Raw genomic sequence first — 16,774 nt, forward strand, 5'->3', positions numbered from 1 at the left:
TAACATGACGGAATTTATAATGAAAACCAAATTACCGTTAAAATTAAAATAATCTTCAATTAGAAATTTGTAACAAAATAACAAAATTATAAAACTATTAGATTATAATTAAGAACTTTTAATTAAACAACGTGAACATTTTATAATGAGTGTTTTCATGAAATGTATTTTTAATAATAAAAAAGTGAACTTTTTTTTACTTAAACTTCATAAAAAAACGTATCCAATATAGAATTTTACTAAAATAATTTTACTATTACAGTATTAAAAAAAATATTTGTAAAAAAAACCTTGTAAATGGTGCAAAAAATGTTATTAAAAAATACGAAGAAAAGCGCCAATAAAAACATCGTAGACGTATATTATCATTTAAACAGTATATCAATTTAAATATTTAAATTATGGCCGATTTGGTCTTCCGTACAACGGAATCTTACATCGTTACAATCGCAAGTAAACAAGGAACCTTGCATCTGAAAGATAACCAAAAGAAATAATTTACAAAAATAAAAAGTTTTTTTTTTAAATACATTTTTTTTTTTTTTTTACTTACTTACTTTCTATCTTAATCACCTTGAAAATAACGACCTACCTAGGTTTTCGGCTATGCTGAAAATGAACATCGCATTTAAATTTGCCGCAAACAAGTAGTTTTCCGGATATTAAACAATGTAATTCCTTATGCTATCACTGGTGATCAATTTCGTACGCGTAAGCGTACGCATATTTTTGGCGCGCACCCGCACCGGCGCAGGCGCACCAACCACACCACTCCGCACCAGTGCTAACATAAAGAATTACATTGCTTAATATCTAGAAAACTATTTGTTTGCGGAAAATTTAAACGCGATATTCGTTTTCAGCATACCCGAAAACCTAAAAAGTCATTTTAAAGATGATTGTTGAAAGTAAATAAAAATTTACCTTTTTTACCTGTGGGTTTCATTTTGTTTCCTACCAGCTATAGTTAAACTCATTAACGGATTTTACCGAGTCAATATTAGCAGCCATGGGCGTCGCTCTGTACAAGCACTGTATCGTTTAACCAGAAGAGATAAACCCCCAAATATTTCTGTTCAAATATCAACTTTAACAGCTAAACCGATTCTTTAATACAAGGAAGGGCGCTCATGAGAAAATACCAATATTCTCCGTTGGGTTAGAAAAAACACAAACGAGCCATAATACTTGACTTCAAACAAAGAAATAACTTTCTTGTCAGTTTAAAGGCTTCAAAATTACTTTCAAATTTCAAAGGATCATGATAGTAAAATCAACGTTTTTGTTTTTTTAAATAATAACAGATTTAAAGATAAAATATCAGTTTTGTTTACTGAAAGTGGTTTTTAAGACTTTAAACTACCAATTGGAATGTAATTCCGTGTTTTTCTTTTTTAGAATTACCCCCGGCTCCAAACTGTTTATGTTAGAGTAAAAAAAAAAAGAAAACGATTAAAGACGAAAGTGATTCTATAAAGTTAATTATCTCCAAGTTCCGCGTGTTTGTTTTACTTCCTGTTTCTGCTGACAATTTTGTTTCACATGATAATTCCCTGGAAAAGTCCCTTCTGATTAATGTTTAAAAATAAGCAAATGGACTTGGCTGGGTTTTCAAAATATTAAAAACTTAACTGCAATTCAAAATTAACCGTTAAATTGATGACTTTAGACGTTTGCGGGTATGCTGAAAACGAATATCATTTAAATTTGGGAAAGCAAGTAGTTTTCTGAATATTAAGACTTATTACCCAATATAATTCCTTAGGTTTTCGCTGATGGCTAAGTACTAATGCGCATGCGTGTTACAAAACACCTCTTCCTCATGCTAAGAATGGCGACAGTCACCGACATTCATCAAGTAATACCATTAGAAAAAATGTTTTAATATCCAGAAAATTACTTGTCTGTCCCTAATTTGAATGTGAGATTCGTTTTCAACAGACAGGAAAATCTCTTCAAGTTGTCAATTTAAAGGTGGGTGTTGAGTTGCAGTTAAAGTTAAGAATTTACCGGGTATTTTTTGTAAACATTAATCAAAAAACGGCTTCATCAGGGAATTCATTGTAAAACAACGGTTAACAAAAGCCGGGAATAAATTTAAAAAAAAAAAAAAAAAAAAAACACGCGAAACTTGAGGATAACTAAAATTACTGTGCTTTCTTGATTTGCATTAATGTTTGGATAAAACGTCAAGTATTGGGTTCATTTGTGCTCCTAAAACAAATGGAAATCAACTTTTTCACGCGCCTCTGTTGTATAAAAGAAACGCTAAACCAAGAAAAAAAAAAGGTTTAAACCAGTCTTTAAAATTTTAGTTTAAACATGTCCAACCGTGATAACACAAGTCCGTCCAACAAAACATATATATAAAATATGTTTCATATATATATATACTTATAATATAAGATAATATATTACGTATATATATTTTTTTCTTTCGCTATTTACTTCAGTGCTCAATACATGATTAGAGCTGGGTAGTAGTATAAAAATATGCTTATGGCAGGTGAGCTACCCAAAAACGTTTGGGTTTTGTTCCACGAAAAAATCCATTAGGCTGTGTAGTTATCCTGACGAATTGCTTTAATGTAATGAAACACAAACGTTTCTGCGTAAATCACTTGCGATAAGTATATTTTATACTATATGCAAATATATATATATATTTATGTGTGTATAATTAGATTTTCGTTCATCGAGTGTAATAGACTCGATAATAAAGAGTTTTCGAGCGCCATAACGAATATGAATTGTCAAACTTAAGAAGGTAGACCCCGCGACCTGGGTAAGAGTGACTGCCACAAAAGATTTCTTCGTGGGAGTCGCGTCGGTAGACGGGGAGGATTTCATCTGATGGTGGGCGGTTGGACTTGGGGTGATTGGGTATCCCACGCTCGGGGTCAACTTTGCTGGTGTCGTCTTCCTCGTCGAGTTCATCTTCATCGCTGGAGTCGCTAATGTGAACGCTTACCGTATTGCTAGGGGCAACGGTCCACTCGAAGAAGATACCGAAGCCGATGTCGTAGCTGTCCGTGGCAAATTCCCAGAAAAGGCACGAACCGTCCTCGTGTGTTGGAACCCTGACAGTGACAGTTTCGCCTGAACCGACTCGGAGGATGCAATCTTTCTCGTTCTTCAGGGACGTTTTGAATTCTTGCGGATTTTTCCGTGTCCATATCGAAGCGGCCGCCAGTGGTGGAAGGTCGGATAGCTCACCATTCTCCCCAATCTCGGACGATGGCTCCCCTTCGTCATCTTCTACGTCCACGTCTTCTTCGGCCTCTTTCTCTACCGGTTCCTGTTCGTCTACTGGTTCCGTTGTTCCTTCGGGGGGAATCGGCGTAGCGTCCCCGGTTTCCTCTTTCTCCTTTTGGACGGCGTCTGGTCCCTCCCCCGTGTCATTGTTGTTGATATTGTTATTGTTGATGATGTTGTTATGGGCCGGCGTCGCCTCTTCGTTGTCTGTTTTTGGAGTCTGCATCTGTATGAACTGTTGCTGTTGGTGTAGAAGCTGCTGTTGGTAGACCTGTTGCATATATTGTTGGAAGTGTTGCTCCTGGAGTTGGGCAATCAGTTCCCCCTGTTGCTCTTTGTTGTTCGGTATTTGCGCCTCCGCGTATTGCTGGAACTGGATCGCGGTCTGCTGGTTCAAAGCTGTCCGTATCTGCATCTCTTGAACCAACTGGCGTTGTCGTTCAAGTTCTTGTTGGAGTCTAGCCGCTTCTTCCATCTCTTTCCGTTTTCGTACCTCCTCTTCTTCCAGTCGCATTCGCTCTTCTTCTTCCTCTTTGCGTCGTTTTTCGTCGCGTTCCGTGCGATGCGCTTGAATGAATGGTTTCAAAAGCGGGCAAAGGCGATCGAGCATCTTCACAAACTCCGCCATCGCACTTTCTCGCGACATATCGCCCAGTGATTGCCAGGCTGACCTCCGGTCATTACCAACCACGTCCAAAAGTCCAACCTCAGGGAACACGTCAGTTCGGTACTTGCCATGGGCCACTTGTTTCGTATACGCGACTAGTTTTAACTTATCTTTATAAGTAAGGTGCATCGCTTTACCTTCTTTTTCTTTAAAGAAGGATAGGGATAATCGGTAGAGTTCATCGAGATCGAATCCCCAGGGATTGCCATTAGCTTCCATGATAGCTGCTATTCAGATGATTGCGAAATAAATAAAAATCCACAACAACTAAAAAAACTATTTTCCCGTCAAAGTCGAGAGAAAACAGCCGCGGCCATATTGGATACGAAACGAATGGTAAAAACATTTGCTTTTCATCGTCGTCATCAAAGCTGATCTTCTTACAAAAACAGCTTTCATCTAGGAAAAATTGAATTTAAATATGTATAATAATTAAATTAGGAAAAATGCCTTTAATTTTTATTATTTTCATGATTTCAAAATTGTTAAACGTCATCTTTTACATTGTCCGTAGTTTCGTAAAATATAGGGCGATAATTATAATGATTCATTCTTTTTTTTTTATTTATTTAGAGAAAAAAAAACAATTCAACATTAATAAGAACATTTTCGATTCGAAACGAAAATAATATTTAAACACTATCATAAAAGTAAAATTATTTAATATATATAATGTTTTTAGATAAATATGATCATTTAATAATAATAATAATAATAATAATATAGTTGTAGTTTCGTATTTTTCTTCTGTTGCGAGCGACGTTATTACTTCTGCCCCGCCCGGCTTCACGTGTAACACTTAGGTATTTCATATTTCTAAATTAAATGACAGTTTCTTTGATGTTCACCGAAAATTAAAGTAACTTGTATTTTTATGTACGTTGCAGAGTTCATTATATGATCTTTTATTCGAGCTGTCTATTTACCTGTCTTTCACTGTGTAGCAAGGTTAAACACGAAACCCTTACTTATTTGATTTCCCACGGAGAGCCTCATTAGACATAAAGGTCATTTTTTTTTTTAAATGTATTAAAAAATCGGTATTTTTTTTTTTTTACAACGACATGCGAGTTGTGGATCGGAGCGTTGTCCTGCAGGAGGTGGGTACCTTTGCTGATCTTGCCCCGCCTCTTGATTTTGATAGCTTCCCTTAATTACCTCAAAAGTGAAGCATAATAGGCTCTTGTAATTGTGGTACCCTTTGCCAGGAAATCTGTCATCACTACTCCGTCCTGGTCCCAGAAAACTGTGAGCATGACCTTGCCAGCAGAGGGCTGCACCCTTGCCTTCTTTGGAGGTTGTGAGTCCAAGTGCTTCTACTGCATTGACTGGCCTTTGGTCTCTGGATCATAGTGATGGACCCAGGTTTCATCCTGTGTAATCAATCTTTTGAAAAACTTTGACTCATCTTCTTGGCACATCTCCAAATTCATCCTCGAGCACTCGACACGTTCTCGCTTCTGGAATGGTGTGAGCAACCTGGGAATCCATCTGGCAGACACCTTATGCATATACAAATGGTCATGAATGATAGTTTCTACAGACCCTGTACTAATCTTGACATCTTGGGCTATTTGGCGAATAGTAATGCACCGATCTTCCAAAATGGCAGCCTCAACTTGACGGACAGATGCCTCATCAATGGCAGAATGGGGGGGACCAGGTCTGGGAGCTGTTTCCACAGACTTCCGGCCATGTTTGAATTCACGATGCCAGCGTTTTACAAGGTCATATGATGGGGCATTATCACCATAAGTTTCTTTCATTTCATCAAAAGTCTCCTGTGGTGTGCGTCCTTTCAAATACAAAAACCCGGATCACTGCTCAACATTCAACAGGCTTCAATTCACACCTGACTCAGTTCAAACACCTGTAAAACAGAAACCACAATTAGTTCAGAGCTGTAATTTGCTACATAACCCATAGAGATATAAATCTATAAATCATTGCACATGCAAAATTTCAGCTAGATCATACAACTGGAAGTGGGTCAGGGACATTACTTATTGCACTCCCCTCATATAAATGTAGACAAATTTTGGCATATTTTATTGATTGGAAAATATAGGTTCTTTTTTACCAATTGTCATAAGATTTTAACCAAAGAATAGTATTATAATCTTCAAAAAGCCTGAAAGTTTTTTTGTAGTTTCATCCCAGAGAACCAAAGATATGAACATTTCAATATTCAATTTGGCTACGAGTATAGATATATCCATATATAGATATGTATATCACCTTTTTTGGCAGTTTTATAAGTTCCAAATCTCAGCAACTATTGATCAGAATCTGACAAATGAAGGCTTGTTGGAAAGGTAATGATCTGAATTGTGTAGTGGACTATGTGACATTTGCCCTTAAAGTTTCACATTAAGGGGATCATCCCTCACTCAGCTTATTTTTGGCACTTTTTTACAGCCATACAATGTTTTAATTATAGTCATTTGTTTTCCTAGTTTAGCATATGAATTACAAAATATCCGATATTTCCACCAAACCTTTGGCCTTGATGGAGGGGAGACTAAAACTTGCTGCTATGGTTTCAAATGATCTGAAATAACAGCAAAGGGAGACTTGATTCCGAATATTTTTCATATTTTATATCTCCCCTCTTTGGTTTTCATACATAAAGTAAATTTCACAGTGTATAAGGATTGTTTGATCCTAGAGATATTCATAATTGTATCCTATTTCCAAAAGAAGGGAGATATGATATGAGAAATATTTGGAATCAAGTCTCCCCTTGCTGTTATTTCAGATCATTTGAAGCCATAGCAGCAAGTTTTAGTCTCCCCTTCACCAAGGCCAGAGATTTTTGGGGGAAAAATATATATAATTAAACAATGATTATTCTTTTACATCTACAGACAATAAAATTTCATGCTCGTGCAATTATCAGTGTAGAGGTGACAATTACTGCTGGTCGGGATATTCAAACCACCTTTTGTTTCATTTGCTAAGACTCTACCTCAGTGCCACCAAAGAATTGCCAAAAGAATGAAGGGAATTAAAAACTATTAAACACAGAATTTTAGTGAATACATCAGACAATCTAGAGTGTTCCAACGAGTGGAAGTTGTGATCATTGTATAAACGCTAGTTGACTGCCTTTTAATTATTACTAGCGAGGGGTACCCGGCGTTGCCCGGGTGTTTGGGGAGGGGGGAGTTAAAAAAAAAAAAAGTATGAGGATCGAACCTGAACCGTTGAGGCAAAGTTGTGAAAAAAAAAAAACGTGCGATGTTAACCATTGCCCCACCGCGACATGCTTACGGAAGCACGTTTGAATTTATTTAATTAGTTGGATTTAGCAGGTGCTCGTTTTAATGAATTAATGAACGCTTTTTTTCCTCGCCCCCAAGATGTTATAGGAAAAAGACTAAGCCACATGCGGCGAGCTACAAATATTGAATATTTATCTTCCCGAAATTGACCAAATTAAATAGACAGGCGAGCTTCGTTGTTAACTGTGAGATATTACGATTTGTATGTGATATAAAAAGTTTTAAAAAGTTGTGAACCGAGCGACCGCTTTTCTGAAAGAAGCCTTTTGTAGACACACAGAAAAAGCGAACACACACACATACATACATACATACATTTTCGCTTTTATATTTATAGATTAGGACTGTGACAACAGAATATTCTTTTCATTCTTTTGACTCTCTGGTATATATCCGATACAGATACAGTTAATCAACCAAGAACCACATCAGTCTATATAAAAACATACTCAAAAGACAAAACAGTAAAAGAATATGCTGTTGTCACAGCCCTATTAATTACTAGCCTGGGTGCCTGGTGTTTGTAGGTGTGTGTTGAGCAAAACAAAACAAAAAAAAAAGTGGTAGTAGGCAGGCAAGCTCGAACCTGTACCGCGAAGGATGAAAAGAATGTGAAAAAAAAAAACATGACGTCTTTGCCGTTGCGTTGATCGCCAAACAGGAAGTGACGAAGGTTTAAATTAAGGTTAGGCAATCCAAAAGAGGGGATGACTTTCGAAAATATCGGCGATAAAAGCAACCTCTCCTTGTAGAAAAGTTCCAAGTTGAGGGTGAAGGAATTAATGTTTTTAGCCAATTTTTCAATATTTGTTGTCTGAATGGTCGAGCTTCAAAACGATACCAATCTCCTGAAAATCTGTCGCCTCTGGCAAAAGTTTTAGGCAGACATACATACATACATACATTTAAACAGACAGGTGAGATTTATATTATAGATTCCGCAAAAAAAATGACATCCTTAAATATTCTTAAGGGGGCAAAATTCCTATTTACAGTGCTTCCTCACGGGACACAGTTAGACACCAGGGAGAAAAGAAACAAAAATAGAAATTGTCTCAGTCGTGAAGGATTTCTCCTGCACTAACAGAACAAGAAATTGAAGTGCAGCATGTAAAGAACAGATACTACACTTATATATTATATATTTTTTATTCACTCTGAAAGTTTTACAAACAAAACAGAAATAAACAAAATATTTACCTGCTCTTAGGAGTTTGATAATTATAATTAAACAATAATTATTTTTTATACCTAGTGTCTCGTGTTTATGCCATCATCAGTGTATGAGGTGATAATTCCTGCTAGTCATGAGACTCAAACCCAACTACAAAGCCACCTTTTGCTCCATTTGATAAACCTTTACCTACAGTCATCCACAGATAATCCCGTTTCACTGTTTACAACTCCTCAGTATGGCTAGACAAGCAAATGCTTCAAGCCAGGATCAAAACTTGACCTCCGAGCTGACAGCGCAGGAATAGAGTCATAGACTATCATCCAGCGCCTGCCCAATATATAAGAAATCTAAATGTCGACAATGTAAGCATCTTTTCAGCAAGTCAGATAACTTGAACCAGTTTCACTTAATAAGGATGCCTAGACATTTGTTTTCCTAGTTTTGCATATGAATTACAAAATATCTGATATTTCCTCAAAACTTCTGACCTTTATGGAGGGGAGACTAAAAATTGCTGCTATGATTTCAAATGATCTGAAATAACAGCAAGGGAAAATTTTATTTCAAATATTTCTCATATGTTATGTTTCCCCTCTTTGTTACATGAAGTAATTTACACAGTGTATAAGAATTATTTAATACTGGAGATATTCCTAATCGTACCCTATTTCCAAAAGAGGGGAGATATAACATGAGAAATATTTGGAATCAAGTCTTCCCTTGCTGTTATTTCAGATTAGGTGAAACCATAGCAGCAAGTTTTAGTCTCCCCTCCATCATGGCCAGAGATTTTGGGGAAATATGGATACGTCTATACTGGTTGCCAAATCGAATATTGAAATGCTCATATCATATAGGACGAAACTACATGAAAATTTTCAGGCTTTTTAAAGATTATAACACTACGGATAAAATTTTATGACACTTAGTAAAAAAGAGCCTATATTTTCAAATCAATAAAATATGCCCAAATTTGTCTACATTTGTATGTATAGTGTCCTGGCAGGCCAGCTTCAGTTTTGCTGCTTTGGGATGAATTTTGCTTAGTTTTTTTTTTTTTTGCTTGATTGTCTCCTATGTGGCCTTACCAGGCCACTAATAGACTAACTGTTGGCCCTTGAAGGATAAGAGAAAAAAATGTTCAAAATGAAAAAGTGATTTTCAGATTATATTGTGTTTTATTGTCTCAAGAAAACATTTCTTTTAGTGATGAGTGAAAAAAATTAAACTCAGTAGGCCTCTAGAGTACTACTGCAAGCACTAATTAAAATTAAGGTCTCCAGAGCACTACTAAAACCAAGTTTCTAAACCCCATCCCCTAGAAGAGAAAATAAGTTTGCAGTGAAGCCTGAAAAAAATTAAAACTCAGGATGTCACAGAGCGCTACTAATAGCACTAAATCTAGTCATAAATATATGTTTATGTATAAATCAATATTTTTACTCAATGGGGTTAAACTACATTTATTTGTAAGAAAAATGTTAAGATAATCAGCCGACCCTGCCTTGACAGAGTACAAAATCCGATCCTGCCTTGACAGAGTACAAAATAGACTTCGTGGCTTAGTGGGGGATGGTCTTTTCTCTTCCCTGCAACCTCTCTTCTACAGAAGAGCTGTTGCGAGCCTGTCTTTGTTTTATCGTTATTTTTATGAAAAGTGCTCGCCTGAGCTCCAATCTGCCCCCCCCCCTCGCCAATCTTTACAAAAAACACCCATCTAGCTGAAACCACTGTCAATAATTATCCTCATTCTTTATCTGTGCCTAAATCCAAATGTAGATTCCATGAACAAAGCTTCTTTCTTAGAAGTGCATGCCTGTGGAACTCTGTTCCGTTTGCCTGTTTCTCACCTGACTACAACTTGGATGTCTTCAAGTCCAACATAAACAAATTCCTGATAACCCGCCCCCTTAAGTAAGACACTTTATCAAATCTCCATTACTAATGATTACTACAATATTATCCCATTGATTACTGTACACGCAATAACCCTTATCCCCGAGTGGCTTCCGGGTCTTGATAAGTGGTGTAAAAAAAAAAAAAAAAAAAAAAAAACTTAACCATCTGTGTAGAAAAGTAATTTATTCTTGCCTTTGGTTATAGTTATGTTGTATATTTATGTTTAAATCAATTGTTTTAACTCAGCCAGGTTGCAACATTAAATCTTTTCTGTTGATCTTAAACAATTGTTTATTGGGCATTTTAGAATATTCCATTTTCATTCTAAAAAAATCAGCATGATAAAGGTTGATCTGCACGGACGAAACACTGGCTAGTGATAACTAACTTATTATTAGTGTTTTTTTTTCTTTATTAAGCCACTAGCGAGGGGTACCCGGCGTTGCCCGGGTGTTTGTATGTGTGTGTGAAAAAAAACGGAAGCCTTGACGCGCATAATAAAAAAAAAAACAGGTGCCCGTGAAAAAAAACGAAGCCTTGACGACACGCAGTTGGAAAATAGTAAAGTGTGAAAAAAAAACAGGTGCGCGTTTTTGATTGACGTGACGGCGATAGCTATTCAGCAGTTACGATTTTGTGCGGGACAGTTTTTAAATAAATAAATAAATCGGTTTGTTTGTTTTTAACTAAGTTCAGGGAAAACCAGCTCTCTGTTTATTAGGGGGAGTGTCTCATCTCGAAATGAAAGCTACCGTCTGATATGATGAAGTCGACATTGAACAAACATTACTTAGCTCTCTAGAGACCACTGGCTTTCGGCCAGTGATTAGAGTCGAGTTTCGCTTTTTGTTTATACCGAAAACCGAATGTAACGCGTGCCGATGCGGGAAATGTGGAATAATTAACGTTTGAAAGTCAATAAAATTAAATAGACAGGCAAGCTCCGTGGTTAAGTGTGAGATATTACAATTTATAGATGATATAAAAAGTTTTAAGAAGTTGCGAAGCGAGCGAGCGCTTCTCTGAAAGAAGCCTTTTGTGGACATCGACGAAAAGCGTACATACATACATACATTTTCGCTTTTATATATATAGATGGTCATAAAACCGTTAGCAATAGACAGAGGCTACTAAGCTAATTAGGAAATGCATAAAACTTAGGAACATCATGATACCTATTACAGAACTCCGAAAGTGTGACAGTGGTACATGTTCATTCACACAATTCTGAGGCAGCATGTTCCGTACTGCAGAACACAATGTGAAAGGTGAATGCCGGTAGATCTCTAAGCAAACGCCAGTGTGATTGTGCATAGGGTCTAATGTGAATGTATATCATTGCAGGTTTGGTCTGTTCAGTTGCAGCACAGCACCATATTTAAGCATTGCAGTGGGGCAAGAACCATGAAATAATTTGTAGGTAACAGAAGCAACTGTTACATTCTGACACATAGGCAGCAGATCTAATCCAAGCAGACCATATACTCCAGAGGAAATAGGGTCACATGATGAAATATGTAGTATATATCGGATAGCACAATCCTGTAGATGCTTAGTCGGAAGTGGAGAGGTGGGGTTCTTGTCATGCTAATTTCGGGTTAGCGGTAGATTAATGGAGTATTAACATTGGCAAACTTATTGATACAAGGTGCCTTCAATAAGTTTCCAGACTTTCTTTGTACATTTATTTAAATTTGTCATAAACACTTGAAAATTCAGTTTGTTATTACTATACATCTTATGAGGTGACTGGCCAATTTTTATGATTTCAGGTTCAAATGAACAGCTACAGCAGGAATTGGAATACACCCTACTAAAGCCTAATTGTCACAACTGGTGAATTTAAAAAATGCAATCTGGACATAAGGACACTTTAGAAGAACGACATGCAATAAAATTCTATTTTAAACTTAGGAAAAATGCAACAGAAACGTATGGAATGTTTTGGACTGTTTTTCATTAATTGAGCATCAGTTTTGAAGTGGCATAAAAGATTCAAGGAAGACAGGGAATCTGTGAGAGGTGTGGGAGGAGTAAGGAAGTTAGAACACCAGAGTTGATTGGCCAAATAAAGAATTTTATGGATAAGGATCGTGTGATCGAGGCAATAACTGCATAGTTTGATGTCAGTGAGGGAACTGTATATGCAATTATTCGTGAGGAACTGAACATATGGCAGATTTGCGCAAAGTTTGTCCCAAGGGTACTCAAAGAAAATCAGAAAGAAAGACGTTGTCATGGGCATCAAGACAGTTCTTCACTCTTCCTATAGTTCAAACCTTTCTCCCTTTGACTTTTGGTTATTCCCTAAGCTCAAGGAAAACCTTAGAGTCTGTCGTTATGAACCAATTGAGGAGATGAGAGAGGCTATAACGAAGATCATTGACATGCTCACACAAGAGGACTTCCATGGGGCCTTCCAGAAGTTGTTGGAATGGTACAACAAGTGAATTGCAGCCGGAGGAGATTACTTTGAAAGGGACTAGAGTTTTATTTGTGTACTATCAATGGGCCCATATGAAAAAAGTCTGGAAACTTATTGAAGGCACTTTATAACGCAATTTCCTTTCGTTAGATTTATGATATGACTGGATGTTCTGAATGTCTTTCCAATGATCTTTACTACTTTTAAACCCACATCCATTGTGTCACTCTCGTATCATTCCTCAATCGTTCACTTTCTTCACATCATCACGCTGCATAGACATACCTTATAGACTTTTTCCATGTTTGACAATGATAATGCTCTGCGTTAGTAATGGCAGAGGTTCGCTAAATCTTGCAATCACAGAGACAATCTGCAGAGAAAAAAATGTAAAAAAAAAAAAAAAAAAGCAATGTATTTATTAAATTATCAGATTTTATTTTACAATGTCTCCAGGTAAATGTTTTTTGTTTTTTTCAAAGGAGTCATTACTTATCAAGGCCCAGAGACCACTCAAGGATAAGGTTTAATGAGTGTACAGTAGTCAAAGTGAACATGTCAGTCATCGTTAATAGTAGAAATTTGGTAAATTGGATTACTTAAGGGGATGGCTCATCAAGAATTTGTTCACATTTGACTTGAAGCCAACTATATTGTAGTCAGTTGGAAAGCAGGAAAATGGAACAAAGTTCCACAGGCGTGCAGTTCTAAGAAAGAGGCTTTGTTTATGGAATCTATGTTTAGGTTTAGGCATAGATAAAGAGTGGAGGAAATTATTGAGAGTGGTTTCAGCTAGACGAGTGTTTTTTGTGAAAGTCAGGCCGAGGGGGGCATATATTGGAGCTCAGACGAGCACTTGCCATGAAAATAACGATAAAGCAGACAGGCTCGCGACGGCTCTTCTATGAGAAAGAAGTTTCAGGGAAGAGAAAAGGGCATCCCCCACTAGGCTACAAAGTCTATTTTGAACTCTATCAAGGCAGAATAAGCTGCTTCTAGCAGCTCCTGCCCAGATGTGAAAAATTTTTAATTTTTATTTGTTACACATTTTTTTTTTTAAACTAGAGTATTTCATAAGGCACATGATGTTTTCAGACGAGCAGTTTATCAGCCATTATTGTATTTCATTAAAAAAAACAAAAAGGAGAACAAGATATCCTAGTTCAAAATCTAAGCAGAAGAAATATTAAAATGAAAAGAAAACAATGTATTTACTCATAAATATCGAATTGCATATATATATATATATATATATATATATATATATATATATATATATATATATATATATATATATATGTTGTTATTTATTCAGCCTCTTTTGTTAGCTTTCTGTAAAAGAATAATATCCCCACACAGGCCAATTATGTATTTATTACAAAACAAGCAAGCCGCCCGACTTTTCTGGCCATAAAATATGCATAAATATTATATTTTAATTCATACAGAAACTGAGACATGTGCATGCAAGTATTATGTTTTTTTTTCTAAATAGTTCACTGTTTTTAAGTAAAAAGAATACTCTAGATGAGATCAAAGCCAGACCCTAAAGATAAGTGAGTCAAATACGATAACCATTAGGCCAGCTTGACACAATCTTTCAAAAGTGTTTTAAAGCTAACTTATTCTTAACATAAAGAATCTGTCACGTGAACAAGTCATGCATACGCATTCGTGAAACAGTTGACAAACAGATAAAAATCCGATGACCCCTATGTTCTAATTCTGCAATTTTTTACCCCTTAGCAGCCCTTTTTTTCTGGATGAAAACCGATCAAAATGTTTTCCACATGTCTGAATAATTTTTCATAGCATAACGGTTAATGCATCCAATTTATATATGAGTTATATTTTCATTTAGGTTAGGCTTTTTTTTTCATTGTAAACAAAAATAATCTAAAAAAATTTGTTTTTTTTAGTTTATTTCGCTTTATTTATTTATTTTTTTTACAAATATTGGATTTTTTTAAAAAATTAATGATACAAGATAGAACAATAAAAGTTTTGCCCTAAAGAAAACAACACTACAGCTTTATTTTAAAGCTTATTTAAAAAATCAATTCAGGTAACTTGATTATGTAGTAGAGATGATATCTATTCTATGTAGCCGCCTTCAGCCTCAATCACTGCATGCTTTTTCCACAAGCGCTGGCGGAAGCTCGGCGATCAGGCTGTCTTTGATGTGGGAGGTCATCTTAGTGATGTTCTCGACATATGACCAAATGAACTAGTCCAGCGGGTTCAGGTCAGAGGAGGAGGGAAGGGGCAGTGAGAGAAGGGTACAAAGTTGTAGCACTCCTGAAGTCAAACTAGGGTCTCTTTGGACTTGTGGACCAGTGCCAAGTCCTACTGCCAAACCCAGGATCTGCCAACAGACACCTGATTGAACCAAGGGATCACCACACTCTTCAACACCTCCAAATACAAGTGTTGACTTTCAAGCTAACTTCAAAGATGTGAGGTGGCATGATGTGGCCCTCACTTGAAACCACACCATCATAACCATAGCCAGAAACTTTGTTTTCATCACTCTGGGCACGTTCCTGCTATTCATGGCAATCCAGTGATTCATTTTGAAGGTGTTGGCAATGGTCCTGTTGTCATAACTTGGATTGGTAGAGAGCATGAATTGTACAGCGGCACATCTCCAATCTTGCTCGTTGAACATTGTGTCACTTTCACACATGATTAAAGCTTCCTATCCCACTTAGGATTTGTACACAACTTGCCAACTAGTAAATGGTCTGCTTATAAAGAAAGAAAAAACTGGTTTTCATCAAATGGAAATGGAATCATGTAGTCTTTTCTAGGGCGAAAATTTTATTTTTTCCACCCTATACTTTTAAAATGCTTCAAGCAATTATTATGCAATTATTCAGGGCATTGACGGTTGTCTAAGGAAATGTCGGTTATGCAGTTGTTTGAACACAAATGTAATTATCGTAGAAAGGACAGATAAAACATTGTTTTCTTTCATATTGAAAAAAGTGACCTAAATTCTGGGCTTGCCACTTTGTAAGAGATATTTGATATATTTTTATTTTTTTTACTTGAGACTCACTACTTATCAAGGCCCGAAAGCCACTTGAGGATAAGGATTAATGAATGCAAGGTGGTAGTGTAGTTAATTGTGTAAAATTAGGTAGGCTTTGATTATTTAATGGGGACGGCTCAATAAGAACATTTTTACATTGGATTTGAAGGCTACCATGTTGTATTCAACCAGGAAGCAATCCAGCTGAACAAGTGTTTTAAAGGCAGGCAGTTCTAAACAAATAAAGTTTTGGTTTTAATAATGAATGGAAGGAATGTTGCTTTAAATCACTACTAGTGAGACCTATGAAAATCCCACGATTAATTAAATAGAACAGATTTTAATTTTATTATTTACTTATGCACATATACGAGGGTTGTTCCAAAAGTAGTCTCCTATTTTTTTAAACTCGAAAAGTTGAAGAGCTACAAAGACGAGAGTGGTATCATTAAAACGGCAATGTTTTGTGCTCCAAAATTTATTTTTCTACATAGTCACGACTAGTGATGGGGCGATTCCAATATTTTTCCCGATTCTGATACAGTTACCGATTCTGTACTAAATTACTGATTGCGATACAATTACCGATTCCAATTCTTTATAAATCTTTAAATATTTTACTATAAAATTATTTTGTCCCGGATACTGTAAAAGCACATGTTGAATGTGCATGTATTTTCTCAAACATAAAAAACACACTTGTGACGAGGTGATCTAGAGATTTTTACTGTGGGTAAAACCACTAAAAACTTTTGCAGATAGGTAGAAGAGTAACTTATCTTGCGTTTGATATCATTTATTTGTTATATATTTGTTTTTTGTACGGCATAATCACGTTGACACACCGGTTCTCGTCAGATCACCAAAGTTAAGCAACGTTGAGCCTGGCTAATACCAGATGGGTGACCATTTGGGAATTCTAGGCGCTGTATGTGCTCTCCGCTCATCTCGGCATTGTTTCCAGTCGTCCTGTACCCCAACTTGCCACTGGTATGCAACAATGTTGATTCAGGAGAGGCGTGGTTGGAGATTG

General features: G+C 36.3%; 2 protein-coding genes and 1 pseudogene across 3 annotated transcripts in view; 2 read left to right on the plus strand and 1 right to left on the minus strand.

Moving 5' to 3' along the window:
* Positions 1-2,480: 2,480 nt before the first annotated feature.
* LOC145245883 (Golgi resident protein GCP60-like) lies at positions 2,481-4,260 on the minus strand. The gene has a single exon (XM_080107606.1). The coding sequence runs from the start codon at positions 4,139-4,141 to the stop codon at positions 2,693-2,695; it is 1,449 nt and encodes a 482-aa protein (XP_079963732.1). The 5' UTR covers positions 4,142-4,260; the 3' UTR covers positions 2,481-2,692.
* A 377-nt stretch (positions 4,261-4,637) lies between these two features.
* Positions 4,638-16,774, plus strand: part of LOC145245885 (methionyl-tRNA formyltransferase, mitochondrial-like) — a 66,978-nt gene continuing 54,841 nt past the window's right edge. Inside the window, exon 1 of one of the 2 annotated variants that reach the window (XM_080107609.1) lies at positions 4,638-4,725. The gene's annotated coding sequence lies outside the window, so the exon portion shown is untranslated. The remainder of the gene's footprint in view (positions 4,726-16,774) is intronic. The other variant, XM_080107608.1, reaches the window with a different exon arrangement.
* LOC145246212 (5S ribosomal RNA) lies at positions 16,560-16,676 on the plus strand (annotated as a pseudogene).

Source organism: Euprymna scolopes, chromosome 23 (assembly GCF_053919585.1).
Source record: "Euprymna scolopes isolate OS-2025 chromosome 23, ASM5391958v1, whole genome shotgun sequence".
Taxonomy (NCBI): domain Eukaryota; kingdom Metazoa; phylum Mollusca; class Cephalopoda; order Sepiida; family Sepiolidae; genus Euprymna; species Euprymna scolopes.

Bases quoted from the DNA above. Each gene is read 5' to 3' on its own strand.
- LOC145245883 (XM_080107606.1), bottom strand. From the start codon at position 4,141: ATGGAAGCTAATGGCAATCCCTGGGGATTCGATCTCGATGAACTCTAC.